Below are 27071 nucleotides of genomic sequence, written 5' to 3'. Positions count from 1 at the left end.
CAGCAGTTGGGGCAGGAGGAAGCCAACTGCTGCCTGGTCTGCAAAGAAGTCCTTTCAAGTCTCTAGGACTGGACTCTTCCTGAGCAAGTCCAGTACATATGTAAGTGGGTAAGGGTGTGTGTGTGTGTGTGTGTGTGTGTGTGTGTGTGTGTGTGTGTAGAGGATATGGGATATGGTCTGTTTGGAGACAGGTTTTGATTATGATTTTTTATCATCTTAAAAGGTCCTTCAACTTTGATTCGTGAAAGAAATTTTGTCACGATTGCTTGCTCTGCTTTTTTGATCTTTACTCCCATGAAGTTTGGGAGAGTACTGGTTACAAGTTGGGAGTGATTTCATACTTACAAATAGGGACTCTGCGTATGCTCTGAAAATGGGATTCTCAGCAGTGGGGGAAACAAGCTCTTTCATGGTTAATACTGATAGCTGTTGGGTAAGTTTGTGAAACTTTGGGTAAGCAGAAAGGGGCCTTTTGTGATTGGGCAAATATCCCAGAACTCTGAGAGGTTGAGGAGTGAGGATCCCTTGAACTCAGGAGTTTGGGACCAGCGTGGGCAACATGGTGAAACCCTGTCTCTACAAAAAACACAAAAAATTAGCTAGGTGTGGTGGTGCACACCTGTGGGTCCCAGCCACTTGGGAGGCTGAGGTGGGAGGATCACCTGAGCCCAGGAGGTCGAGGCTACAGTGAGCTGTGATTGCACCACTGCACTCCATCCAGCCTACATGACAGAGTGAGACCCTGTCTCAAAAAAAAAAAAAAAAAGAAAGAAAGAAAAAAGAAAAGAAAAAACAGCTATTGACTTGAAGAATACTTAGCCTGTATGCCCAAGTGGGAAGAAAAGAATGTCATTGTGGATCAGTTCAGGGAGCCATGTGCTGTTTACAGACTTGCTCTTAGGATCAGTGACTAAACCGATTGGAGTTTATAGACAAACCCAGGTCTGAAGATTTTAACCAAAGAAGGGAATAAAGGCTACTTCTTACTTTGGCGTGTATTATATTGCAGAGAGAGAGGTCCTCGCTTGAGACAAAAGAAAGTTAAGGTGCACGAGCATGGCCCAAAATAGTGATAAAGAGCTGATAGAAATGATTAAGGATGTTGCAATATGTGGAGTTATGCATACTGTAGAAAAGTGGTGGTGTAATGCACCAGATAATGCACATTCCCATGGCACAGTTTCCTTCTATGAAAGCTTGGGGAAGAGACAGGGCTCAGGGAGAAAGGTCTCATATGGCAATAATAAGACAACAACTACCCAAAATAATACTAATATCTAATTATGTATTGCTTTACATGCATTAACTTATTTAACCCTCTCAATAAATCACTGAGGTTTCTTTTTCCCATTTTGAACACGAGCACATGGGAACAGAAGCCAGTTTACTTACCCAAGGCTGCAGAACAAGTAAATCTCAAAGCCTGATTTTGAACCCAGGCCATCTGGCCTCAGAGTCTGTGCTCATGATTCTATTTTTTATTTTTTTCTTTTGAGACAGAGTCTCACTCTGTCTTCTAGGCTGGAGTGCAGTGGCATGATCTCAGCTCATTGCAGCCTCTGCCTCCCAGGTTCAAGCTATTCTCCTGCCTCAGCCTCCTGAGTAGCTGGGATTACAGGTGCCCACCATCACACCTGGCTAATTTTTGTATTTTTAGTAAAGACGAGGTTTCGCTATGTTGGCCAGGCTGGTCTTGAACTCCTGACCTCAAGTGATCTGCCTGCCTCAGCCTCCCAAAGTTCTGGGATTAAAAGCATGAGCCACCGTGCCTGGCCTCATGATTCTTTTTAAGAAAAATTTTTTTAGGCTGGGTGTGGTGGCTCACGCCTGTAATCCCAGCACTTTGGGAGGCTGAGGCAGGCGGATCACGAGGTCAGGAGTTTGAGAACAGCCTGGACAATATGGTGAAACCTTGTCTCACTAAAAAATACAAAAATTAGCCGGGCATGGTGTTGCATGCCTGTTGTCCCAGCTACTCAGGAGGCTGAGGCCAGAGGAGCGCTGGAACCCGGGAGGTGGAGGTTGCAGTGAGCTGAGATCGCGCCACTGCACTCCAGCCTGGCGACAGAGCAAGATTCCATCTCAAAACAAACAACAACAACAAAAACACACACAAAAAACAACAATCCTTTTTTTTCTTATTATCTATTTATTAGTTTTTCCAAACAGGGTCTTGCTCTGTTGCCCAGGATATAGTGCAGTAGTGCAATCATGGCTCACTGCAATCTCGACCTCCCAGGCTCCAGTGATTCCCACCTGCCCCCACCCCACACCGTGTCAGCCTCCAGAGTAGCTGGGACTACAGGCACTCCCCACCATGCCTGCCTAATTTTTGTATTTTTTGTAGAGATGGGATTTTGCCATGTTGCTCAGGCTGGTCTCGAACTCCTCAAGGAATTCGCCTACCTTGGCCTTCTAAAGTATTGGAATTACAAGTGTGAGCCACTGTGCCCAGCCTCATGATTCTATACTATCCACAAAATCAGGGTTGGGGCAGGGAAGCTCATGCAGAGAGGTTCTTGGAAAGAAAGAAAAGGAAAGGTGTCAGGCCTCTGAGCCCAAGCTAAGCCATCATATCCCCTGTGACCTGCATGTATACATCCAGATGGCCTGAAGCAACTGAAGATCCACAAAAGAAGTGAAAATAGCCTTAACTGATGACATTCCAGCACTGTGATTTGTTCCTGCCCCACATTAACTGAGCGATTAACCTTGTGAAATTCCTTCTCCTGGCTCAGAAGCTCCCCCACGGAGCACCTTGTGACCCCCGCCCCTGCCTGCAAGAGAAAAACCCCCTTTAACTGTAATTTTCCACTACCCACCCAAATCCTATAAAACGACCCCACTCCATCTCCCTTTGCTGACTGTCTTTTCGGACTCAGCCTTCCTGCACCCAGGTGAAATAAACAGCCTTGTTGCTCACACAAAGCCTGTTTGGTGATCTCTTCACTGGGACGTGTGTGACAAAAGGTAGTTGGAATCATCCAGAGTAGTCTTGTTGGCATCTCTATTTACTAGTGCTCTGTACTTTCCATGTTCCAGGTCTTTGCTCTCACTATTCCCTTTGCCTGAAATGCCCTGGTTCCCAATCTCTGCATGTCAAATACCATCTGTCCTCCAAGGCTCAGCAAATCATACTTCCTTCATTTTAAAGCTCTTTGGTTTCGATGGAACATTGGCAGTGTGAGAAAGAGGAGGGGGAGAAAAGGTCAAGATCCAATCATGGAAGGCCTTGTACAAGTAAGGTTTTAGATTTAGATTTTCAGTAGGTTGAATGCTATTCGGCGAGTGACATCGGCAGAGCTGCGCTTTAGGGAAATTAACCAGACAGCCCTATGTGGATGAGAGGGGAAGTGAGAGTGACACTGTGGGGTTAGTGAGAAAGCTTCTGTGATAGGCCAATCAAGAGGCATTGAGGAGTCCTTGCATTTAGGGTATAGAAGGGAGAGGAGGAGCTGGGGGGTGAAGGGGAAGGGACACTGTCTGTGACTGCTGTAGGAGAACGGGAGTAGAGCATCTCAGAAGTGAACGGAGAAGAATGTTCTTCAAATTGGGTAGTCAGAAGGATTAAACCATGGCTTCTGGCTGTGAGAGACAGGAGCCAAGGGGCAAACGTAGGCCACGGCCTGACCATGAAAAGTCAGCTAATTTTTGTATTTTTAATAGAGATAGGGCTTAGTCATGTTGCCCAGGCTGGTCTTGAAAGGGAAAGGCAGTGTAGTGCAGTGGTTAGATGCAAGGCTTCTGCAGGTGAACACTCTGGATTTGATCCTGTCCCTACTATTCACTCTGTTTCACCTTGGAAAAGTCACTTAATTCTTGCCTTAATCTGTGCTTCAGTTTCCTCATGTGAAAAGTGGGGCCGGCCGGTGGTCACCTTGTAACCAAACATTAGGAGGCGGGAGGAGCCGGATCACGAGGTCAAGACCATCCTGGTAACAAGGTGAAAACCCTCCGGCTCTACTAAAATACAAAAAAAATTAACCGGGCTGGTGGCGGCAGCCCAGTATCCCACTACCGAGGAGGTGAGGCAGAAGTACGCTGAACCGGAAGGGGACTTGCAGTGAGCCGAGAGCGCCAAGACCACCTGGGGACGACAGAATCCATTAAAACAAAAAAAAAAAAAAAAACAAAATAATTGCATATATCCTCTTTGTGTGGTTACCTATATCTACACATAGATATTAACACATATTTAGATCTATAAGATACGATGTCTGTAGATCCAGACCATCCTGGCTAAATATACACATATATACACATATACACACATATATTATATGTGTGTATATATTATATATACACATATATACACATATATTATATGTGTATATATAGTATATACAATATATACACATATATATTATATATACAATATATACACATATATATACAATATATACATGCATACATATATGTGTGAAACCATATATATATGTAGGTGTGTATGTGTGTGTATAGTGTATGTGTGTATATATATATATGGTTTCACACAGTGCCTGGCAAGGAAAGTTCTCTATAACTGTTCACTATTGTTATCATGTGTCAAGCTGAAGAGTTCTGACTTTATCCTGTGGGTGACAGGGAGTCACAGACAGAATCCAATGAGAGCATGGCACCATCTGAAAGCAATCTCCTTCTTCACTGAAGGCCAGGTTAGGATCTAAGAATCAGATAAAATCAGAAGAAAAAAGAAAGTGCTAAATATTGCAGTGAGGTCTGAGGAGAAGAGAGAGGAAGCCTTGGGAATTGTCTGCTAATAGGTCCTTGGTGAGCTGTGAGAGAGTTTCCAGAGAGTGATGAGAATGGAAGGTGAAGTGCAAGGAGCTCGTGGGTGGCAAGAAAATAGAGGGCCTGTGCTTGCCCTTAGAATATTTTGGCCATATGGGGAAGAGAGAGGATAGTTATTAAAGGGGTGGCAAGTTAGGATGGTCTTAGGGAGGACGAAAAGCAGAAGAAAGAGGATAGAAGACAATACAGAGAAATTTAGAGCAGAGGTACCCTCACTGGGCCCTGGAACCCCCTGAGATGACAGGCAAATGTTGTGAGTAGGAATTACAGTGTCCAGGTTGAGCAGATCTGGATTTTGGCAGGGAAGCAACGTGTATGCTCATCTGTGGAAGGAGAGCTAGGTAAACATGAGGTTGGGAAATTTTGAAGGTTAGTAAAGATTTGGAACAGGTGTTGTTGGGAAATAATAAGGGAGGACTCAAATGGAGGCAAACAGAAGGTTTGCCTCATATGCGCGGGGTGGGGGGCGCAGCTGAGATAGGATAACATTGATTTGTTGTATAAAAGTTTGTTTTCTGGTCTTTCTCTAGCACCACTTGGCAGCTGGCAGCTAGAGAACATGGATGGTAACGGCTTCGGGGTGCTAGTGAAGTACCCCTAAAATGGCCAACTATGAGACCTATGCTGAATAAGGAGGCAAATGAAACTGTGAGAGGATTGCAGTAACAGAGAGAGGCTGCGGAAAAGGAAGGCAGAGCAGGAAGAAAGAGGTAGAGGGGAGTAGGGGGAGGGGAAGAGCCCCAAAGATAGGATGGGGCTGTGCAGAGAGGGCAGTTTCAGCTTTTCAAGGTTTTTTTTTTTTTTTTTTTTTTTTTGAGGCAGAGTCTCACTCTGTCACTTAGGCTGGAGTGCAGTGGCGTGATGTTGGCTCACTGCAACCTCCGCCTCCCAGGTTTAAGCAATTCTTGTGCCTCCGCCTCCCAAGTAGCTGGGACTACAGGCACTGCCACCACACTCAGCTAATTTTTGTATTTTTAGTAGAGATGGGGCTTAGTCATGTTGCCCAGGCTGGTCTCGAACTCCTGACCTCAGGTGATCCACCTGCCTCAGCTTCCCAAAGTGCTGGGATTACAGGCGTAAGCCACCGTGCCTAGCCTAGCTTTTCAAGATCTTTGTGGGAGAGTAGCTTCAAGCAATGATGAAGCCCAAGATGAGGATCAGACCTGAAATAAACAGTGGAAGTTCTTAACCTATGCATGTGTGATTATGAAGGTGTTTTCTAGGCTCAACCTCAAAACTCATTAAATAAAATTAACCAGATAGCATAGTGTAGATGAGAAAGGAAGAGACTGACAATATGAGGTAAGAAAGCTGAATTCTCATTTACCATAGCAGGAAGTTAATTGAGAATGTCAAAAATTGGTAAATCAAGAAATAGCAGCTTAAGTACTGTGTATAAATAATTTGAGTCAAAGGCAAAAATGTAAAGTAATTGCACAGCTTTTGCAGATGAATAGTTTGTAAAATCAAGCAGGCCATGCCACTTTGGGTATTTGGACATTTGAAATATTCGAGGCACATTCAGGTTTGGCCTAGGGTTTGGGATTCCGCCAGGCGTATCTCTTCTGCAGGTCTTCTTGCTGCTAGGCATGCGATGGCTGAATAGTAATGCCTGGGGAAACTGTGAAGGCCAAGCTTTTCCCTAATGGGGGAAATACGTTTTCATCTTTGACTGGCAACAGAAAATTACCTTTTAGTCAATAAACAATCAGGATGAAGCTCTGTCTGTTACTGTAGTGCACCAGGGAATGCCAATTGGGCAGAACAGAGGCAGCTGGCTAGAGAACACAGAGCTCTCAGATTGGAGAGAGGCAAAGGGCTTCAGAGAAGGAAGGAGAGAGACAGAGGGAAGAGGGGAAAAGGAGAGAAAGAGAAGATGGTGGGGGAGGGAGGAGCAATAGATGCCTCTCTCCACTGTTTTCTCGCCTTCACTGTCTCCTTCCATTTTACTTGCCTACACCCTAAGTTGCCCTCTTGCTACTGCCTTCTCTCCTCTCCTTCCCAGACCAGGCTTTTGAAAAAGAGTCTCCACTCGGCTCCACTTCCTGCCCTCAAATTCATGCAGCAGCCCACTGAAGATTGGCTTCTGTGCCCTTCATTCTCTGAGTCTTCCTGTTAAGAGCACTAGTGCCCTTCTATTCCTCAGCAGACCTGGTTGCATTGCTGATCCTCATTAAGCCCTCCTTCCCTTGGCTTCCATCAGCTTGCTTTTTCCTACTTCTCTGGCTCATTCTCCCTGCTTTTTTTCTCTCAATTTTTTCTCAGGATATTTTAATTTAGTATAACTTAATTTATCTAATATTTATTAAGTATCTGCTATGTGCCATTCACTGGGCCAGGTGCAGACTAATATGTAACCTGGGCTCTCAAGGGCCTTATAGTCTAAAAATGGGGAAAAGCAGTGCAATGAAGTGCAGCAGGCATGATAAACCCAGGCCACAATCGGGACACTAAGGAGGGTATAGTCAATTCTGTTAGACCATGGGGCAGGTTAAATGAGGGCAGGAAAGTCTCTTGCCTGGACCATTTTTTGTCCCCTCTGTCTAGTATTGTATGTAATCTCTCAGTGCTCACCTATGAAACAGTGTGGCAGCCATTGAGGTGCATTGCTCAGATCACGCAAGAGAATCTGCTGTGAGGAGCGAGGTTGACTTCCAGCCTCCAGTTGTTGCACCCTCCGATCTGCTGTGGTATTTATACTGAGGCACGCTCCTCTTGGGCCCTGGTCAGCCAATGACCAGCAGGATGGCAGTACTGGAGCTGGACCAGTTCAGCCCAGTGCAGGACTTCTCCAGTGGCAGTCTTTGCTCAGGCTCATGGGCCTGGCTGAGACTTTCTTGGGGCTCTACTACAGTCTAAAGCTCTTCCTATCTTCTCCTCCTTCTGTTCCCCTCTCCTTCCCGAAGTGTCAGATCTGCATTACCACCTATTCCTGTGCCTTCCCCCTTTGTCCTCTAAGGGTGTTTCCCCCATAATCTCTTGCATGTCTAATTTTGTCTTGGTATCTCAACTGACACAGAGGAATAATGATGGGACCTGTCTTGTAGGGTTCTTGTGAGAATTCAAAAAGTTAATATATGTGACATCTTAGAACAGAGCCTGATACACAGCAAGTGCTCAGCAACGGTTGCTATTTTTTTTTTTTTTTTGAAATGGGCAGAATCTCGCTCTGTCGCCCAGGCTGGAGTGCAATGTGTGATCTCAGCTTACTGCAACCTCCACCTCCTGGGTTCAAGCGATTCTCCTGCCTCAGCCTCCCGAGTAGCTGGGATTACAGGCACCCACCATCATGCCTGGCTAATTTTTGTATTTTTGTAGAGATGGGGTTTCGCCATGTTGACCAGGCTGGTCTCAAACTCCTGACCTCAGGTGATCTGCCCACCTCGGCCTCCCAACATGCTGAGATTACAGGCATGTGCCAGTGTGCCTGGCCTAGCTATTATTTTTTAATTATCCTTTTGATATGGTTTGGCTTTGTGTCCCTACCCAAATCATATCTTGAATTGTAATTCCTAGGTGTTTAGGGAGGAACCTGGTGGGAGGTGATTGGATCACGGGGGTGGTTTCCCCCATGCTGAGTTCTCATGAGAGCTGATGGTTTTATAAGTGTTTGGTAGTTCCTCTCTTGCTTGCTTTTGCTTTCCTGCCATCATGTGTTTGCTTCCCCTTCTACCATGATTGTAATTTTCCTGAGACCTCCCCAGCCATGTGAAACTGTGAGTCAATTAAACCTCTTTTCTTTATAAATTACCCAGTCTAGGGTGGTATCTTTATAGCTGTGTGAAAACGGACTAATACACCTGTAGATCTCAACTTATATTTTATTCTCTCTAGGAAGCTTCTCAGACCTCTCTAGACTGCCTTAGAAGCCTCTCCTGCGTGTTCCAGCAGCCTCCTGTTTTTATTTCTGTTATAATGCATTGTTGTCAGTCTTCACAATGAGACTGTGAATTCAATGAAAAATGGACTATGTATTGTTCACTTTTGTGTATCAGTGCCTAACACTGTGTCTGACTCAAGTAGTTGTTGAATTAATGTTTGCTGAATGAAAATGATGATTAGGCTGAGACTTAAAAGACGAGTGTTATGGCTGGGTGCGGTGGCTCATGCCTGTAATCCCAGCATTTTGGGATGCCAAGGTGGGTGGATCACCTGAGGTCAGGAGTTCACGACTAGCCTGGCCAATATGGTAAAAAACTCTCTGCCTACTAAAAATACAAAATTAGCCTGGCTTGGTGGCACGCGCCTGTAATCCCAGCTACTCGGGAGGCTGAGGCAAGGAGAATCACTTGAACCCAGGAGGCGGAGGTTGCAGTGAGCTGAGATGGCGCCATTGCACTCCAGCCTGGGCAAAAAGAGTGAAACTCTGTCTCAAAAAAAAAAAAAAAAAAAAAAAAGCGTGTTATTTGCCAAGCAGATGAGGGCTACTTCTTTCCAGTAGAAAGAAGTGTGTGCAGAGGCATAAAAAGCCTGTGCTTTGCAGGGGACTGAAAGTTGTTTGTTATGGCTAAAGAGTAGGATGCAAGAGAGAAGCCTAAGTAGCCAGAGTGCTGGGGACATTCATGTCAAACTAAGGAGTTTGAATTGCATAGACTAGCCTCATGCAGGCGTTGTGGTATAGGCCTTATGATGCTAGTGGGCCCATACCTATCTTTGACGTCTACCTATGTTGTTATGCATTATGTTAGTTCAGCCAACATGTATAGAGTACTAAAAAATGGCAGACTTTGCTCCAGAATTTCATATAGAAACATAGGCATCTGTGAACACTCATTTCAACAATGCTTCTGATTGGTCTAGGTTTACAAATTGCTTTGGCTGCAATAACTCACCCAAACTATTGGATCTCCTAATGGATCTCACTGCCTTCACCACACCTGTTTCATCTATCCTCCACTGCCACTGTGAGACAAATCTTCCTAAAACTTAATCTGGCCACCTGACTCTAGTAGCATACTCTGTCCACAGGATAACATCCAGATTCCGTAGTGTGGCTTACAAGGCCCTTCATGATTTGGCCCTTCACTACCTCACCCCCAGTCTCTTCTTCTGTATGTTCTGCTCTGCACTCGTGCAGAATTGTTTATAGGTCTCAAGAAGTTCTGTGCTGCTCACGACTCCCTTCATGTACACATTGTTACTGCCTGGAATGTCGTCATCCTTATCCACTTTTTGAACTCACCTATCCTATTTGGTAGGAAGTAGTACCAAAATTATTCTTTCTGTGCTAGGCTATCGGTCATCTTCCTTTGTAGACTGTGTGTATACTTCTGTTATGGCACCTTTCACACCGCATTGGATTTGTTTGGTTACCTCACTGACTTCCCTCTCTAGACTGTGGCTCCTTGAGGGTAGGACCAAGTATTAATCAATAAAGAGTCCCTATCACCTAGTGCAATGCCTGGCACATGGCAAATACTGAATAGATATATTGGTTAAATAATAAGGAAGGAATAAAATGTTTTCTTTCTATTGAAAGAGAAGGAAGCACCCTCGCTATGTGGCTCTACCTGGTGGCCTTCGTGGGCCTGTACTACCTGCTGCACTGGTACCGGGAGAGGCAGGTGGTGAGCCACCTCCAAGACAAGTATGTCTTTATCACGGGCTGTGACTCGGGCTTTGGGAACCTGCTGGCCAGACAGCTGGATGCACGAGGCTTGAGGGTGCTGGCTGCGTGTCTGACGGAGAAGGGGGCCGAGCAGCTGAGGGGCCAGACGTCTGACAGGCTGGAGACGGTGACCCTGGATGTTACCAAGATGGAGAGCATCGCTGCAGCTACTCAGTGGGTGAAGGAGCATGTGGGGGACAGAGGTATGAAATATTTTCTCCTTTCATTTACTTAGGCATGAAGATGCTAAGGTTATATATATAGTTGTTCCTTGGTGTCTCCTGGGGATTGGTTCAAGGACTGCTTGTGGATACTAAAATCCGAGGATGCTCAAATCCCTTATATAAAATAGTGCAGTATTTGATTATAACTTATGCACATCCTTTAAGGTATGGATACTTTAAATCATGCCTGGGTTACATAAAATACTAAATACTTTGTAAATTATATGTAAATAGTAGTTATACTGTATTGTTTAGGGCAGCCGTCCCCAGCCTTTTTGGCACCATGGACCAGTTTTGTGGAAGACAGTTTTTCCATGGACAGGGAGTGGGGATGGTTTTGGGATGATTCAAGTGCATTGCATTTATTGTGCACTTCATTATATTATTACATTGTAATATATAATGAAATAATTATACAACTCACCATGATGTAGAATCAGTAGGAGCCCTGAGCTTGTTTTCCTGTATCTACATGGTCCCATCTGGGGGTGATAAGAGACAGTGACAGATCATCAGGCATTAGATTCTCAACAGGAGTGCACAGGCTATATCCCTGGCATGTGCAGTTCACAATAGGGTTAGTGCTCCTGTGAGAATCTACTGCTGCCACTGACCTGACAGGAGGCGGAGCTCAGGCAGTAATGCCCATGATGGGGAGTGGCTGTAAATACAGATGAAGCTTTCCTTGCTTGTCTGCTGCTCACCTCCTGCTGTGTGGCCTGGTTTCTAACAGGCCATGGGCTGGTACCAGTCTATGGCCCAGACACTGGAGACCCCTGGTTTAGGGAATAATGACAAGGAAAAAAGTCTGTATATGGTCAGTACAGATGCAAATTAAAAATTGTGTTTTCTATCCACGGTTGATTGAATCCATGGATATGAAGGGCTGACTGTGTGTATCAAAAGCTGGGCTTAGAAGGCTGGCCTTGTCATTTGAAGGACTGTTGAGGGTTTTTGTGGCGTTTCATTTCCTTAACAATGTTTATTTTGTTGTTGAAAAACAAGCTCAATAGATTTGAAGCTATTATCTCATATCGCAAGTAGAGTATTTATAAACATAATTCTTTATATTTGAGGCGTTGGGGTACAGTGGCATGATCATAGCTCACTGCAGCCTTGATCTCCTGAGCTCAGAGATCTTCCTGCCTCACCCTTTCAATTAGCTGGGATTAGAGGCGGTTGCCACCATGCCTGGCTAATTTTTTTTATTTTTATTTTTAGTAGAAACACGGTCTTGGTATATTGCCCAGGCTAAGATGTTCTTAAGAATCTGATTATCTTGGCTGCTACTTAAAACATAGGCATTTCTTGAAGTCAACCTTTGGTCTTCTTTAAAAAATGTTTTAAAATTTCATTATGTTTAAAAATCAACACACTATTTCTTAGAGAAATTTTAGGTTTGTAGAAAATTGAACAGAAAGTACAGAGTTCCTATATACCCCCTCAACAATTTTCCCTTTTTTTTTTTGAGACAGAATTTTACTCTGTTGCCAAGACTGGAGTGCAGTGGCGAAATCTTGGCTCACTGCAACCTCCGCCTCCCAGGTTCAAGCAATTCTCAAGACTCAGCCTCCTGAGTAGCTGGGACTAAAGGCATGTACCATCACGCCTGGCTAGTTTTTGTATTTATTTTATTTTATTTTATTTTGAGATGGAGTCTCACTCTTGCCCAGGCTGGAGTGCAGTGGCGTGATCTTGGCTCACTGCAAGCTCCGCCTCCCAGGTTCACGCCATTCTCCTGCCTCAGTCTCCTGAGTAGCTGGGACTACAGGCGCCCGCCACCATACCTGGCTACTTTTTTGTATTTTTAGTAGAGACAGGGAGTTTTTGTATTTTTGGTAGAGACGGGGTTTCAGCATGTTAGCCAGGCTGGTCTTGAACTCCCAACCTCAGGCGATCCTCTTGCCTCAGCCTCCCAAACTGCTGGGATGACAGGCGTGAGCCACTGTGCCCACCCAGTTTTCCCTATTATTAACATCTTTCATTGGTGTGGTACATTTGTTACAATTGATGAGCCAATGTTGATATGTTATGGTTAACTAAAGTCCATAGTTTACATTAGGGTTCACTTTGTATTATACAGTTCTATGGGTTTGAACAAATGTGTAATGACAAGTAGCCACCATTATTGTATCACACAGAATAGTTTCAGTTCCTTAAAAGTTCCCCATGTTTTACATATTCATCACTCCCCACATTCCTGGCAACCTCTGCTCTTTTTACTGTCTCCATAGTTTTTCCATTTCCAGATGTCATATAGTTGGAATCATATTTTTTTGAGATAGAATTTCACTCTTGTCACCCAGGTTGGAGTGCAATGGTGTGATCTCGGCTCACTGCAACCTCCACCTCCCAGCTTCAAGTGATTCTCTTTCCTCAGCCTCCCAAGTAGCTGGCACTACAAGCACACGCCACCATACTGGGCTAATTTTTATTTTTAGTAGAGATGGGGTTTCACCATGTTGGCCAGGCTTGTCTCGAACTCCTGACCTCAGGTGATCTGCACGCCTTGGCCTCCCAAAGTGTTAGGATTACAAGCATGAGCCATCGTGCCCGGCTGGAATAATATTATATGTAGTCTTTTAGACTGGCTTCTTTCACTTAGCAATATGCATTTAAGATTCCTTCATGTCTAGCCTTTTTTTTTTTTTTTTTTTGAGACAGCATCTTGCTCTGTTGCCCAGGCCCGAGTGCAGTGGAATCATCATGGCCCACTGCAGCCTCACTCTCCTTGGTTCAAGTGATCCTCCCACCTCAGCCTCCCAAGTAGCTGGAGTACAGGTACACACCACCATGCCTGCCTAATTAAAAATGTTTTTTCTTTTAGAGATGTTGTCTCGCCATGTCACCCAGGCTGGTCTTGAACTCCTGGGCTCAACTGATCCTCCTACCTTGGCTTCCCAGTGTTGGGATTACAGGCATGAGCCACCACACCTGTTCTCCATGTCTTTTCATGGCTTCATAGCTCATTTCTGTTTTTTTGTTTGTTTTGTTTTGTTGAGATGGAGGTCTTACTCTGTTGCCCAGGTTGAAGTGCAGTGGTGCAATCATAGCTCACTGCAGCACCGAACTTCTAGGCTCAAGTGATCCTCTTGCCTCAGCCTCCCAAAGTGCTGGAATTACAGATATAAGCCACTGCTCCGAGCCTGACAGCTCATTTCTTTTTCTCGCTGCATAATATTCCATTGTATGTATGTACCACAGTTTATTATTCACCTATTGAAGGACATCTTGGTTGTTTTCAGTTTTTGGCAATTATGAATAAATTCTCTTTTTAAGTTCTATTTTGTCTAGATATTATTCAACTCCTCTTTGATTCCCTTCTTCTCCTTCTCCCTTGGTTTTATAATTCAGTAGATTCTGGTAATTGGATCTCCTAAATAACTCCTCACTCTAGGAGTTGCAAAGTAGCAATGAAATTGCTTCTTTTGGCTGGGTGTAGTGGCTACACATCTGTAGTTCCAGCTACTTGAGAGGCTGAGGTGGGAACATTGCTTGAGTAGGAGTTTGAGGCTACAGTGGGCTATGATAGCACTTGTGAATAGTCACTGTACTCCAGCCTGGACAACACAGTGAGACCCCATCTCTAAAAAGTAAAATCTTGTTTTGCTTGGGTTGCAGGATGTTATTTATTTATTTATTTTTGAGATGCAGTCTCACTCTGTCGCCCAGGCTGGAGTGCACTGGTGCCATCTAGGCTCACTGCAAGCCCTGCCTCCTGGGTTCACGCCATTCTCCCACCTCAGCCTCCCGAGTAGCTGGGACTACAGGCGCCCAACACTACGCCCGGCTAATTTTGTTTTCGTATTTTTAGTAGAGACAGGGTTTCACTGTGTTAGCCAGGATGGTCTCGATCTCCTGACCTCATCATCTGCCCGCCTCGGCCTCCCAAAGTGCTGGGATTACAGGCATGAGCCACCACGCCCAGCCTATTTATTTATTTTTCGAGACAGGGTCCTGCTCTGTCACCTAGGCTGGAGTGCAGTGGCATGGTCGGCTCACTTCAGTCTTGACCTCCCAGCCTCAAGTGATCCTTCTACCTCTTAGCCTCCAGAGTAGCTGGGACTACAGGCGTGCCCCACCATGCCTGGCTAATTTTTGTATTTTTTGTAGACATGAGGTTTTTCCATGTTGCCCATGTTGGTCTCAGACTCCTGGGCTCAAGCCATCCACTAGCCTTGGCCTTCCAAAATGTAAATTTTTTTTTTTTTTTTTTTTTTTTTTGGAGATGGGGTTTTGCTTTTGTTGCCCGGGCTGGCCTGCAACGGTGTGATCTCCGCTCACTGCAAACTCCGCCTCCCAGGTTCAAGCGATTCTCCTGCTGCAGCCTCCCAAGTAGCTGGGATTACAGGCGCCCGCCACCAAACCCTGCTAATTTTGTATTTTTAGTAGAGATGGGTTTCTCCATGTTGGTCAGACTGGTCTTGAACTCCTGACCTCAGGTGATCTGCCTGTCTCGGCCTCCCAAAGTGCTGGGATTACAGGCGTGAGGCACTGCACCTGGCCCAAAGTGTAAATTTTTTAAAAAACAATTTACTTTAAACTTGAAAATTTACTGATTTGGCTAAAAAAATTTTGAAAATCTAAAATGTATTTTAAAATATTACTTCCTTCCAGCACTTTGGGAGGCTGGGGTGGGAGGATTGCTTGAGCCCAGGAGTTCAAGACTGGCCTGGACAACACAGTGAGATACCATCTCAATTTAAAAAATAATAAAATATTGCTTCTTGTCTGAGGATGTTCTTAACTCCCCCAGGCAGAGTCAGAAGTTATGGGTAGTTATAGCCTCTTTTCTGTGCATACCCGTTTATTTCTATTGTATTGTTATTGTTTTCCCATCTGTTAGACTGTGAGCTCCTTGAAGATATGGGCCTCTCTTACTCATTTTTATATTTCCAACTTCTGGCACCTTGCCTAGTACATGTTAAGGGCTCAAGAAATGCTGAATGAATCCTCTATATTCATACTTTTTCCTATTACCCTTTTTATCTGTGCCCTTGATTTCTTACTCCTCACATTTGAATTTCCAACTACTTGCCACATTTCTCCATCTGGAAATTCTACTAGTGCCTGAAACTCACAAAATCTAAAGGAGTCTTTGTTTTACTCTCACCTCTTCACCAATTCTTTTTTTTTTTCTTTCTTGGAGATAGAGTCTTGCTCTGTCACCCAGGCTGGAGTGCAGTGGCACAATCTCGCCTCACTGCAGCCTCTGCTTCCCGAGTTCCAGCGATTCTCCTGCCTCAGCCTCCTAGGTAGCTGGGATTACAGGGACACACCACCATGCCCGTCTAATTTTTGTATTTTTAGTAGAGAGGGGGTTTCACCATGTTGGCCAGGCTGGTGACCTCAGGTGATCCACCCGCCTCGGCCTCCCAAAGTGCTGGGATTACAGGCGTGAGCCACTGCGCCCGGCCTCTCTTCACCAATTCCACTTTTCTTTCTAGTCCTTCTCTCAGTTTATAATGTTACCATCCCTTCAGTTACAAAGACTTTTTACCTTGGAGTCTTTTTTTTTTTTTTTTTGAGATGGAGTCTCGCTCGGTCGCCCAGGCTGGAGTGCAGTGGCGCAATCTCGGCTCACGGCAAGCTCCGCCTCCTGGGTTCACGCCATTCTCCTGCCTCAGCCTCCCAAGTAGCTGGGACTACAGGCGCCCGCCATCAGGCCGGCTAATTTTTTTGTATTTTTAGTAGACACGGGGTTTCACCGTGTTTTTCAGGATGGTCTCGATCTCCTGACCTCGTTATCTGCCCGTCTTGGCATGCCAAAGTGCTGGGATTACAAGCGTGAGCCACCACGCCCGGCCACCTTGGAGTCTTTTTTAATCCTTATACTTTCAACCTTTCCGTGTCTCTGTATTTTATGTGAGCCTCTTATAAGTAGCATATAGCTGATATAAAAACTAATCCAATCTGACAATTTTTATTTTTTTAGTAGAACATTTCTTTCATCTATACTACTTTATTATTATTATTATTATTTTTTTTTTTTAGAGGCAAAGTCTCACTTTGTCATCCGGGTTGGAGTGTAGTGCCACGATCAGCTCACTTGTAATGTCCAATTCCTGGACTCAAGCCATCCTCCCACCTCAGCCTCCTGAGTAGCTAGGATTGCAGGTGTGCACCACCACACTTAGCTAACTTAAAATAAAAAAGTTTTGTAGAGTGGGTCTCACTACATTGCCCAGGCTGGTCTCAAACTCCTGGTCTCAAGTGATCTTAATGCCTCAGCTTCCCAAAATGTTGGGATTACAGACATGAGCCACTGAGCCTGGCCTTAATTATTATGTTTGGATTTATTTCTTTCATCTTATTTTGTGCTTTTTATTTGTCCCATTTTTTCCTGTTTCCTTTATGCTCTTTTGAATTGATTGAATTTTTATTCCACTTTTTCCACTACTAAATTGAAAGTACTATAATATTCTCTATTTCTATTTCCGTAGTAGTTCCTGTAGAAATTTTAAGTGCATATGTGGTTTATCAAATGTAAAATTAACATCTTTACCTTTCTCCTCAGTAATCCAAGGACCTCAGAACACTCACATTTCAGTCATCCTTCCTGACGTACATGCTCTTGCTGCTGTGTATTTCAGTTCTGTTTTTTTGGCTCTCCAATATGTAATATTTGTTTAGATTTATCCTCTTTTTACCTTTTTTTTTTTTTTGCTCATTATTCCTTCTTGAATTTTCCATCTAAAATTGCTTTCTTCGTTACCGAATATATGCCTAAGAATTATAGAAGATGCTGGGGCAAAATCTTTTTTTTTTTTAATATTTATTAAAATGTCTAATTACCCTCATTCTTGAAAGATAATTTTGCAGATAGGCTAGTCTATGTTTATAATTACTTTCTCTTGGCACATTGAAGACACCATTCCAGTCTTCTGTCTCCTGTTGTTCATGTCTTGGTTAGTCAGTTGTTAGCCTAATTGTTTTTCCTTTGAAAATAATCTGTCTTTTCTTTCTGGCTATTTAAGGATATTCTCTTTCTTTGATTTTATTTTTTCTTTGATCTTTATTTTGGTGTGTTTAGGTATGGATTTCTCTGTTTATACTGCTTGGGATTTATTTTTTGGGGGGTGTAAAAAGTAAAGTAGAGGTTCCTCCTCAAAGACTTCCTCCCCATCTAATTAGGAATAAATAGTGACTTCTCTTAAAAACAAAATTTATTCAAAGACCTGTACTAACATTCTTAAATATCTGCTAGCTGTAATAAAGAAATCAATGTACTTTATGTTCTTAGCTCCCACAATTTAACCTAAATATTTGCCCTGGCATGTTTATACTGGTCCAAACTAGCATTAGGTCATAGCCTGTTCCTCTTCCTTATTTGAAGGTGTTTTTATCTTTTTCAACATTCCACAAGTTACTTCCTCCTTCCTTTGTTCTCCTCTGCCTTTGCCTCTTTTAAAAAGTTCTAAGTGAGGCCGGGTGCGGTGGGTCACACCTGTAATCCCAGCACTTGGGGAGGCTGAGGCGGGCGGATCACGAGGTCAGGAAATCAAGACCATCCTGGCGAACACGGTGAAACCCCCGTCTCTACTAAAAATACAAAAAAAATTAGCCGGGTGTGTTGGCGGCATCTGTAGTCCCAGCTACTCAGGAGGCTAAGGCAGGAGAATGGGGTGAACCCGGGGGGCGGAGCTTGCAGTGAGTGGAGATCCTGCCACTGCACTCCAGCCTGGGCGAGACTCCATCTCAAAAAAAAAAAAAAAAAAAAAAAGTTCTAAGTTGCTAGCCAATCGAGACAAATATAAAATGTGAGGTCCCATTGCAGTCAATAAAAACCAGACACAACAATAAAATAGACATGTCAGGTTATAAATGACCCTGTCTCCTTTGTTCAGTATACTCTCATGGCAAATCTGCTGGCAAGTATACCCTTTCTGCAAAAAGTGAAAAAAATGGCCTTACTAAAAAAATTAAATTTATGTTCAAGTGCTATTTCTTTACGACACCAAAAAACAAACATTTCAAATAGGGGGGCTTCTTTAATCTGTTCATTATCAGTTCTGGAAAATTCTTAGCCATCATTACTTCAAATACTGCCTTTATTCCATTTCCCTCTCTTATTTCTGGATCTTATTAGACGTATGTTACATGTTTTTACTTTGGTCTTGCTTCCCTTTTCTTTCATGTTTTTCATCTCTTTATATTTGTGCCATAGTCTGTATATTTTTCTTTACTGTCTTCCAGTTTGCTACTTTTTTTCTTCCACTATGTCTATCTACTATTAAACCTGTCTACTGGCCGGGCGCGGTGGCTCACGCTTGTAATCCCAGCACTTTGGGAGGCCGAGGTGGGCGGATCACGAGGTCAGGAGATCGAGACCACGGTGAAACCCCATCTCTACTAAAAATACAAAAAAAAATTAGCCGGGCGTTGTGGCGGGCTCCTGTAGTCCCAGCTACTCGGAGAGGCTGAGGCAGGAGAATTGCGTGAACCCGGGAGGCGGAGCTTGCAGTGAGCCGAGATCGCACCACTGCACTCCGCCCTGAGTAACAGAGCGAGACTCCGTCTCAAAAAAAAAAAAAAAACCTGTCTACCAAATTTTAAAATTTCAATAGTTGTATATTTTATTTCTGAAGTTTTATTTGGTTCTTTCTCAAATCTGCTTGATCAATTTTATAGTATTTTTATGAATATTTTCAATCCTTTTATTTAAAAATTATGTTTGGCAGGCTGGGTGCGGTGGCTCACGCCTGTAATCCCAGCACTTTAGGAGGCTGAGGCGGGTGGATCATGAGGTCAAGAGATCGAGACCATCCTGGCCAACATGGTGAAACCCTGTCTCTGCTAAAAATACAAACATTGGCTGGGTGTGGTAGTGTGTGCCTGTAGTCCCAGCTACTTGGGAGGCTGAGGACAGGAGAATCTCTTGAACCCAGGAGGCAGAGGTTGCAGTGAGCTGAGATCATGCCACTGCACTCCAGCCTGGCGACAGGGCAAGACTCTGTCTCAAAAAGAAAAAAATTATATTTAGCAAACTTATATGTTATATAATTTGGGCTGCAAACTCTAATGGGGGTGGTTAGTGGTTATGATTCCTCAAGAGTGATTCTTTCCCCACCAAATTTCAAAATAGAGTATTTTTGCCTGAAACCAAACTCCTGATATGACTTTTAATTGTTTTAGGACTCTGGGGACTGGTGAACAATGCAGGCATTATGACACCAGTTACCTTATGTGAGTGGCTGAACACTGAGGACTCTATGAATATGCTCAAAGTGAACCTCATTGGTGTGATCCATGTGACCTTGAGCATGCTTCCCTTGGTGAGGAGAGCAGGGGGAAGAATTGTCAATGTCTCCAGCATTCTGGGAAGAGTTGCTTTCTTTGCAGGAGGCTACTGTATCTCCAAGTATGGAGTGGAAGCCTTTTCAGATATTCTGAGGTAACTCTTAAGTTAAAACAAAAACAACTATTGAGCACTGAAATATGTCTTAGGCATTGTGCTAGTTGCTTTCACCTATCTTATTTCATCACTCCTCAAATCTTGATACATAGATGTTATTACTGGTCTATTTTATACAGATAACAGGCTCAAATTTTCGTATCTGTCCCAAAGTTCACCTACCATAGCCAGAATTTGGCAGAACTGTGTTTTGACCCAGGTCTTTGTCTTCTACCACTATGTCACACTTCAATTCTCAATATTTATTTTTTATTTTTGAGACAGGTTCTTACTCTGTTGCCCAAGCTGGAGTGCAGTTGTGTGATCATCATGGTTCATTGCAGCCTCAACCTCCTGGGCTCAAACGATCCTTCTACCTCAGCTTCCCTGGTAGCTGGGACTATGGGTGCACGCCGCCATGCCCAGCTAATTTTTTGTAGTTTGTAGAGATGGAGTCTCATTATGTTGCCCAGGCTAGTCTCAAACGCCTGGGCTAAACTGATCTTCCTGCCTCAGCCTCCGAACGTGCTGGGATTACAGGCATGAGACACTGTGCCTGGCCTGGCTGTTATTAATGCATTGTTTCAGTTTCATGTCCTTCCACCGGCTGCTTCATTCTTTTTATAGATCCCCCTCCCCCATATATATATGTGTGTATCATATATATATATGTGTGTGTATTTATTTATTTTCTGAGACGGAGTCTCACTCTGTTGCCCAGGCTGGAGTGCAGTGATGTGATTTTGGCCTATTGCAATCTCTAACTCCCGGGTTCAAGTGATTCTTCTGCCTCAGCCTCCCAAGTAGCTGGGACCACAGGCACGTGCCACTACACCTGGCTAATTGGTGTATTTTTAGCAGAGACAGGGTTTCACCATGCTGGCTAGGATGGTCTCGAACTCCTGACCTCATGTGATCCACCCACCTTGGCCTCCCAAAGTGCTCAGATTACAGGCATGAGCCACTGTGCCTGGCCTATTTATTTATTTTTAAGAGACAGAGTTTCACTATATTGCCTGGGCTGGAGTGCAGTGGCTATTCACAGGCATGATCATAGCTTACTACAGCCTTGAACTCCTGGGCTCGAGCTGCCCTGCTGCCTTAGCCTCCTGAGTAGCTAGGACTACAGTCCTGCACTACTGCACTCAGCCTATTTTCCTTATAATTCTTGAGAGAGCATCCTATTGGCTGAGTTCATTTTTTGTGTGTGCCAGGCGACACCACACTGTGTGACATTTTTGTGCATGGTTATGGGTAAGGCACTGCTGGAAGAACTTTCCATCCATTAAATCATTTAACTTTCATAGCAACCCAATGAAGAAGGCATTATTTTTATTCTTATTGTACATCTGAGGAAACTGAGGCACAGAGGTTTAGTAATTTGCCCATGGTCATATTGGTAATCACAGGCAGAGCTACTACTGTTCAGCCTTGCAAGGGACTCTCCTCCTGTCAAGTCCCCTTTCTGGTCCAATCAGCTGTGGACAAGAGGCTGTAGTCACATGGTCCAAAATATTGCTGTGCACACTCCTCTTTAGCAGGGGCTGACTTCTGGGCAGTTTCACTTGGAAATGGGCTGTGAATATTAAAGGCAGCATGTATTGACTTTCTATGGCCGCTGTAATAAATTATCATAGGTAATTTATGGTATATGGTGTTTTAAAACAACACTTTTTCTTTTTTTGTAATCAGTTTGTAATCAGTATCACTGGGCCAAAACTGAGGTGTTGACAGGGCCACATTCCTTCTGAAATCACTACGGGAGAATCCATTCCTTGCCTCTTCCAGCTTCTGGTGGCTGCCACCATTCTTTGGCTGTGGCTACATCACTCCAATCTCTGCCTCTGTGGTCACATCGCCTTTTCCTCTTTTGTCAGTCATCAAATCCACTTCTGCTTCTCTTATAAGGATCTTTGTGATTGCATTTAGGGGCCACGCAGATAATCTAGGATAACCCCCTATCTCAACCGCCTTAACTTAATCACACCTGCAAAGTTGTTGCCACATAAGGCAACATTTACAGGGATTAGGACCTGATCTCTTTGGGGGCCGTTATTTAGCCTACCACTTACCATAAATGGTATATAAGTGTTGCAATATGAGTGTTATATGCCTAGGGAGAAAACAGAGAAATAGCCAAGAAATTACATGAGTTGTTACCATGTAGTAGGCACCTCGCTTGGTTTCCTGCCTATCTAATGTTCTGTGTACTGTCACAGGGCTGCTGTGTGATTTACCACCACCTAGGGCTGGTCTCTCAGACTCCTTGACTCATTCCCAGACGAAGAGCAAAGATACATCCTTCCAACATTCAAATGACTATGTAGTTCCTTTAGAAAATTCAAGTTCACCCTAGTTGTGCTCAGGATAAACAGGGAAAGGAAGTTTTGTTCTATATTTGCATTGGAATGTTAAAGGGGAATGGAGACAAGGGGTGGTAGGAATCAGAGTGAGAAAACTCCAAGGGGAAGTGAAATTTAGAGGAGGAGAGTCACCTCTGGCTGCAAAGCCCTTTCCTCTTCTCCATTACATATGGGCACCTGGAGACTCTTTTGAAGCTCTAACATGGAAGTTTTTAGGTTTTGGTTTGGTAAGCGAGGCTTTTCCCTTAGAACAGTAGTTCTTAAACTCTAGCATGCCTCAGAGTCACCTGGAAGCCTTGTTAAAACAGATTATTGAGTCTCACCCCCAGAGTTTCTAATTTAGTAAGTCTAGACTGGGGCCCAATACTTTGCATTTCTAAAAAGTTACTAGATGCTGATGATGCCATTGATCCAGCGCCCACACTTTAAGAACCACTGCTTAGAGGTCATAATGCTTTGTGGTCTGCCTCCTTATGGACCATGATTTCAAACGTTTCTCCTTGCTGACAGCTTGAGCTTCGTCTTCTCCAGCAAGGCTGCCTGGACCCATAGTTTAGGGAACACTCCTCGTCACTGTCCCTAGAGCTCCTAGAGTACACCTCTGCCGTGGTGCACAATGCCATCTTACCTCTCTCGGTGTAGGCAGCACTTAGTGCAGTACTTAGCCCATAGTCGGCCTTTGATAAGTATATTTGGAACTGTTTGTTGAACTAACTTGAATATTCTGGAATTGGCAATTTTAATGCTCACATCCTGTTTCATTAGTGATCTCTTAGTCCACACACTGTCATTTTCCACAAGCCCATGCTTTTACATGTGGAATTCCCATTGCCTGGTTTGTTATTCTTCCCTTTTGTTTACTTGGAAATTTCCTTTTGTCTTTTAAGATAATGGTCCCCAACCTTTTTGGCACCAGGGACCTGTTTCGTGGAAGACAGTTTTTTCCATGCCCCAGGTGGGGGTGGCGGGAAGAAAGAGATGGTTTTGGGATGAAACTGTTCAACCTCAGGATTCTTATAGTGAGCGTGCAACTTGGATCCCTCTCATGCATGGTTCAAAATAGGATTCATGCCCCTATGAGACTCTAATATCTGGCTGATCTGAGGGGAGGCAGAGCTCAGGCGGTAATGCTGGCTCGCCCACTGCTCACCTCCTGCTGTGCGACCCAGTCCCTAACAGGCCACGGACTTATGGGTCTGCACCCCAGGTTTGGGGATCCCTGCTTTAAGGCTCAACTGAAATATTTTTCTCCTCACTGAAGCCTTCCCTGACTCCCTCAGAAAACCTATCTGTACCTTCCTCTCTACTTTCACAGCCCCTTGAATGCCTCTCCTTTGTAATTCTTTTGAGTCGTGTTGTAGTTATTTGCCTACTTGTGGACTCACCCGCTCTGAGCTTTCTGAGGTGAGGAACTGAGTCTTAATCTTCTGAGTTGAGACACTTAGCGCAGTGCCAGTCATAATGAATGCTAATTGTATTTATTGTCATTTGTATCCTTCATGTCTCCAGAGTCTAGCACACAGTAGGTACTTAATAACTCTTTATTAAATGAGTGATTCTAGAATTGAATGGTTATGGTAGTTGGTATAATAATTTCCTAATTGTTGGATCCAGGGATGTTTATATTTAAATTTTTTCCCCTCCATTTCTTTATTCTTTAAAATATCCAGTAAAGGTATTTTATAATCTTTTTTGTTTTGCTTTTCCTTCCTGAAAGCATTGAAATGGTGGTGGTCTTTAATCATAACTTGTGGGGTTTTATTTCAGGCGTGAGCTTCAACATTTTGGGGTGAAAATCAGCATAGTTGAACCTGGCTACTTCAGAACGGGAATGACAAACCTGACACCGTCCTTAGAGCAAATGAAGCAAAGTTGGAAAGAAGCCCCCAAGCATATTAAGGAGACCTATGGACAGCAGTATTTTGATGCCTGTAAGCTTTTTTCTTTTGATAGGGATAATGGGTACCCTGTATTAGTCCATTCTCATGCTGCTATGAAGAAATAACCGAGACTGGGTAATTTATAAAGAAAAGAGGTTTAATTGACTCACAGTTCTTCATGGCTGGGGAGTCCTCAGGAAACTTACAATCATGGCAGAAAGCACCTCTTCACAGGATGGCAGGAGAGGGAATGAGTGCAAGCAGAGGAAAGCCCGTTATAAAACCATCAGATCTTGTGAGAACTCACTACTAAAAGAACAGCATATGGGAACCACCCCCATGATTCAGTACCTCCCACGACATGTGGAGATTATGGGACTATAATTCAAGATGAGATTTGGGTGGGGACACAAAGCCAAACCATATCAGTACCCTTGCATGAGAAGGGGAAAAGAGGGTTGGTGGACAATGATTGGCAGATCCTCTCAGAACAAAGCTCCTTAAATAAAGCCTTCCCAGAACAGAAGGAAGTCAGGAAGGTCCCAGTGCTGTCATGTTTGGCTTGGTCTGATGACTATCATGGTAGAAGAGGGGGACATATAGGTGGCCTGGGGCCAGGCTCTTCCCTGCCTTGTCCTCTGTGGGCCAGGGCACCTGAGCACTAGGAGGTATTACATACTTAGAGGCATGGACCCTTGAGAGAGTGTGCCCCTTGGTAGCATGGCAGGGCTGGTGTGAGATGTCTGCTCAACTAAAGTGCAGTCTTCATCATTGTTTATCCTTTTGATAACAAAGGGCTTTTCCACAAACTATGTGTCTTAATGTGACAGGAGAAAGCATGTAGGTGGGAAGAGGTAAGTCAGTGAGGACAAGTCTTTGCAGAGCCCTATGGGCCATTCCCTGAGGCTATATTTCTCTTGTTCGGGTGATAGGAGCCTTGTGGGAGTGGGACTTGTCAATTTCCTATAAGAATATTATTCTGAAGACCTGGAGGAGGAGGTGGCAGCAGCGGTGAAAAATGGGAATGACTTCTAATAGGTACAGGGTTTCTTTTTGGGATGATGAAAATGTTCTAAATGTAGATTGTGATGATGATTGCACAACTCTGAATATACTAAAAATTATTGATTTGTACACTTTAAATGGCTGAATTTTATGATATATGAATATCTCAATAATGTTAAAAAAATTTCCAGTTGAAAAAGTATATTCCCATATCTGTGTTGTTCTAAACCTATTTAAAAATCCTCTAGTAACAGAATTAAGTTGTGTTTTTTTTTTTGAGACAGAGTCTCGCTCTGTCACCCAGGCTGGAGTGCAGTGACGTGATCTTGGCTCACTGCAACCTCTGCCTCCTGGGTTCAAGCAAATCTCCTGTCTCAGCCTCCTGAGTAACTGGGACTACAGGCATGCACCACCAAGCGTGGCTAATTTTTGTATTTTTAGTAGACATGGGGTTTCACCATATTGGCCATGCCGGTCTCGAACTCCTGACCCCAAATTATCCACCCACCTTGGCCTCCCAAAGTGCTGGGATTACAGGCATGAGCCACTGCACCCAGCCATCAGAATTGAGTTTTGAGGCCAGGCATGGTGCCTCACACCTATAATTCCAGCACTTTGGGAGGCTGATGTGGGAGGATCGCTTGAGCCCAGGAATTCAAGACCAGCCTGGGCAACATAGTGAGACCTTGTGTCTACAAAAAATAAACAAAATTAGCGGGGCATAGGGATGCATACCTGTAGTCCCAGCTATGTGGGAAGCTGAGGAGGGAGAATCACTTGAGCCTGGGAGGCAGAGGTTGCAGTGAGCTGAGATTGCACCACTACACTCCAACCTGGGTGACAGAGCAAGACCCTGTCTCAAAAAAACCCCCAAAAAACAACCAAACAAAAAAAGAAAAATGATTGAGTTTAAAAATTAAAATAAAATAAAATCCAAAATTTAGTTTTCATTCTAATGCATTAGCTATTGTTTAAGTGCTCAATAGCTACATGTGGCTAGTGGCTATCATATTGGGATGCACATTCTAGATCATTCTATCTTGTAGAAATTAGATGTGGTGAGACTTCTGTGACTGCATGATCTTAAAAATATAAGGAATAAGATTGTTGACCACCATTTCTTTTTTTGCATACAGTTTACAATATCATCAAGGAAGGGTGGTTGAACTGTAGCACAAACCTGAACCTGGTCACTGACTGCATGGAACATGCTCTGACATCGGTGCATCCACGAACTCGATATTCAGCTGGCTGGGATGCTAAATTCTTCTACATCCCTCTATCTTACTTACCTACATCACTGGCAGACTACATTTTGACTAGATCTTGGCCCAAACCAGCCCAGGCAGTCTAAAGAAAACTGGGTTGGTGCTTCTTGGAATGAAGGCAAAAATCTGAAATTAATTGTTAGTGTCTCAGTAATCCTGATTTAGAACCCAGGCTTTTTGTAACAATGTGTTTTCTTGCCTAAATTCATTTATCTGGCATCATTAGAGTACTAACATGTTTATATTTCAGATATCCAAAGCTTACCACTTTAGGTGATCAATCTTTACTATTTTAGCCCTTTTTTGATGAGACTAATTTTCTAAAGTCAATCATTTGTTCTTGCCTTATTAAACAGAGTAGATGGAAAACAATTTCACCTATTTTGAAGTCATTTCTTTATGAATATGAATAATTGTTCTATGCTTTAATAATCTGTTGTGAAGAAACTACTAAGAAATATGTTGGTGTGTTTGTCCTTACTTGAAATGGGTCTGTATTATGGTACTTTTAATAAATATTTGATTTTTCTTTCTTTTC

General features: G+C 43.7%; 1 protein-coding gene across 2 annotated transcripts; it reads left to right on the top strand.

Moving 5' to 3' along the window:
• LOC116480891 (17-beta-hydroxysteroid dehydrogenase type 6) lies at positions 1–27071 on the top strand. 2 transcript variants are annotated; one of them, XM_032173336.2, is made up of 5 exons: positions 1–100; positions 10276–10602; positions 19759–20017; positions 24148–24311; positions 26402–27071. In XM_032173336.2, the coding sequence occupies exons 2-5, from the start codon at positions 10290–10292 to the stop codon at positions 26617–26619; spliced, it is 954 nt and encodes a 317-aa protein (XP_032029227.1). In that variant the 5' UTR covers positions 1–100; positions 10276–10289; the 3' UTR covers positions 26620–27071. The 2 variants fall into 2 exon arrangements, with proteins under 2 accessions (XP_032029227.1, XP_032029226.1); XM_032173335.2 differs by having other exon boundaries at positions 10271–10602.

The sequence above is a fragment of the Hylobates moloch genome, unplaced genomic scaffold (genome assembly GCF_009828535.3).
Source record: "Hylobates moloch isolate HMO894 unplaced genomic scaffold, HMol_V3 SCAFFOLD_13, whole genome shotgun sequence".
In the NCBI taxonomy this organism is placed as follows: Eukaryota; Metazoa; Chordata; class Mammalia; order Primates; family Hylobatidae; genus Hylobates; species Hylobates moloch.
Note: the sequence above shows the minus strand (reverse complement) of the source record. Positions and strands in the feature narration are given on the sequence as shown.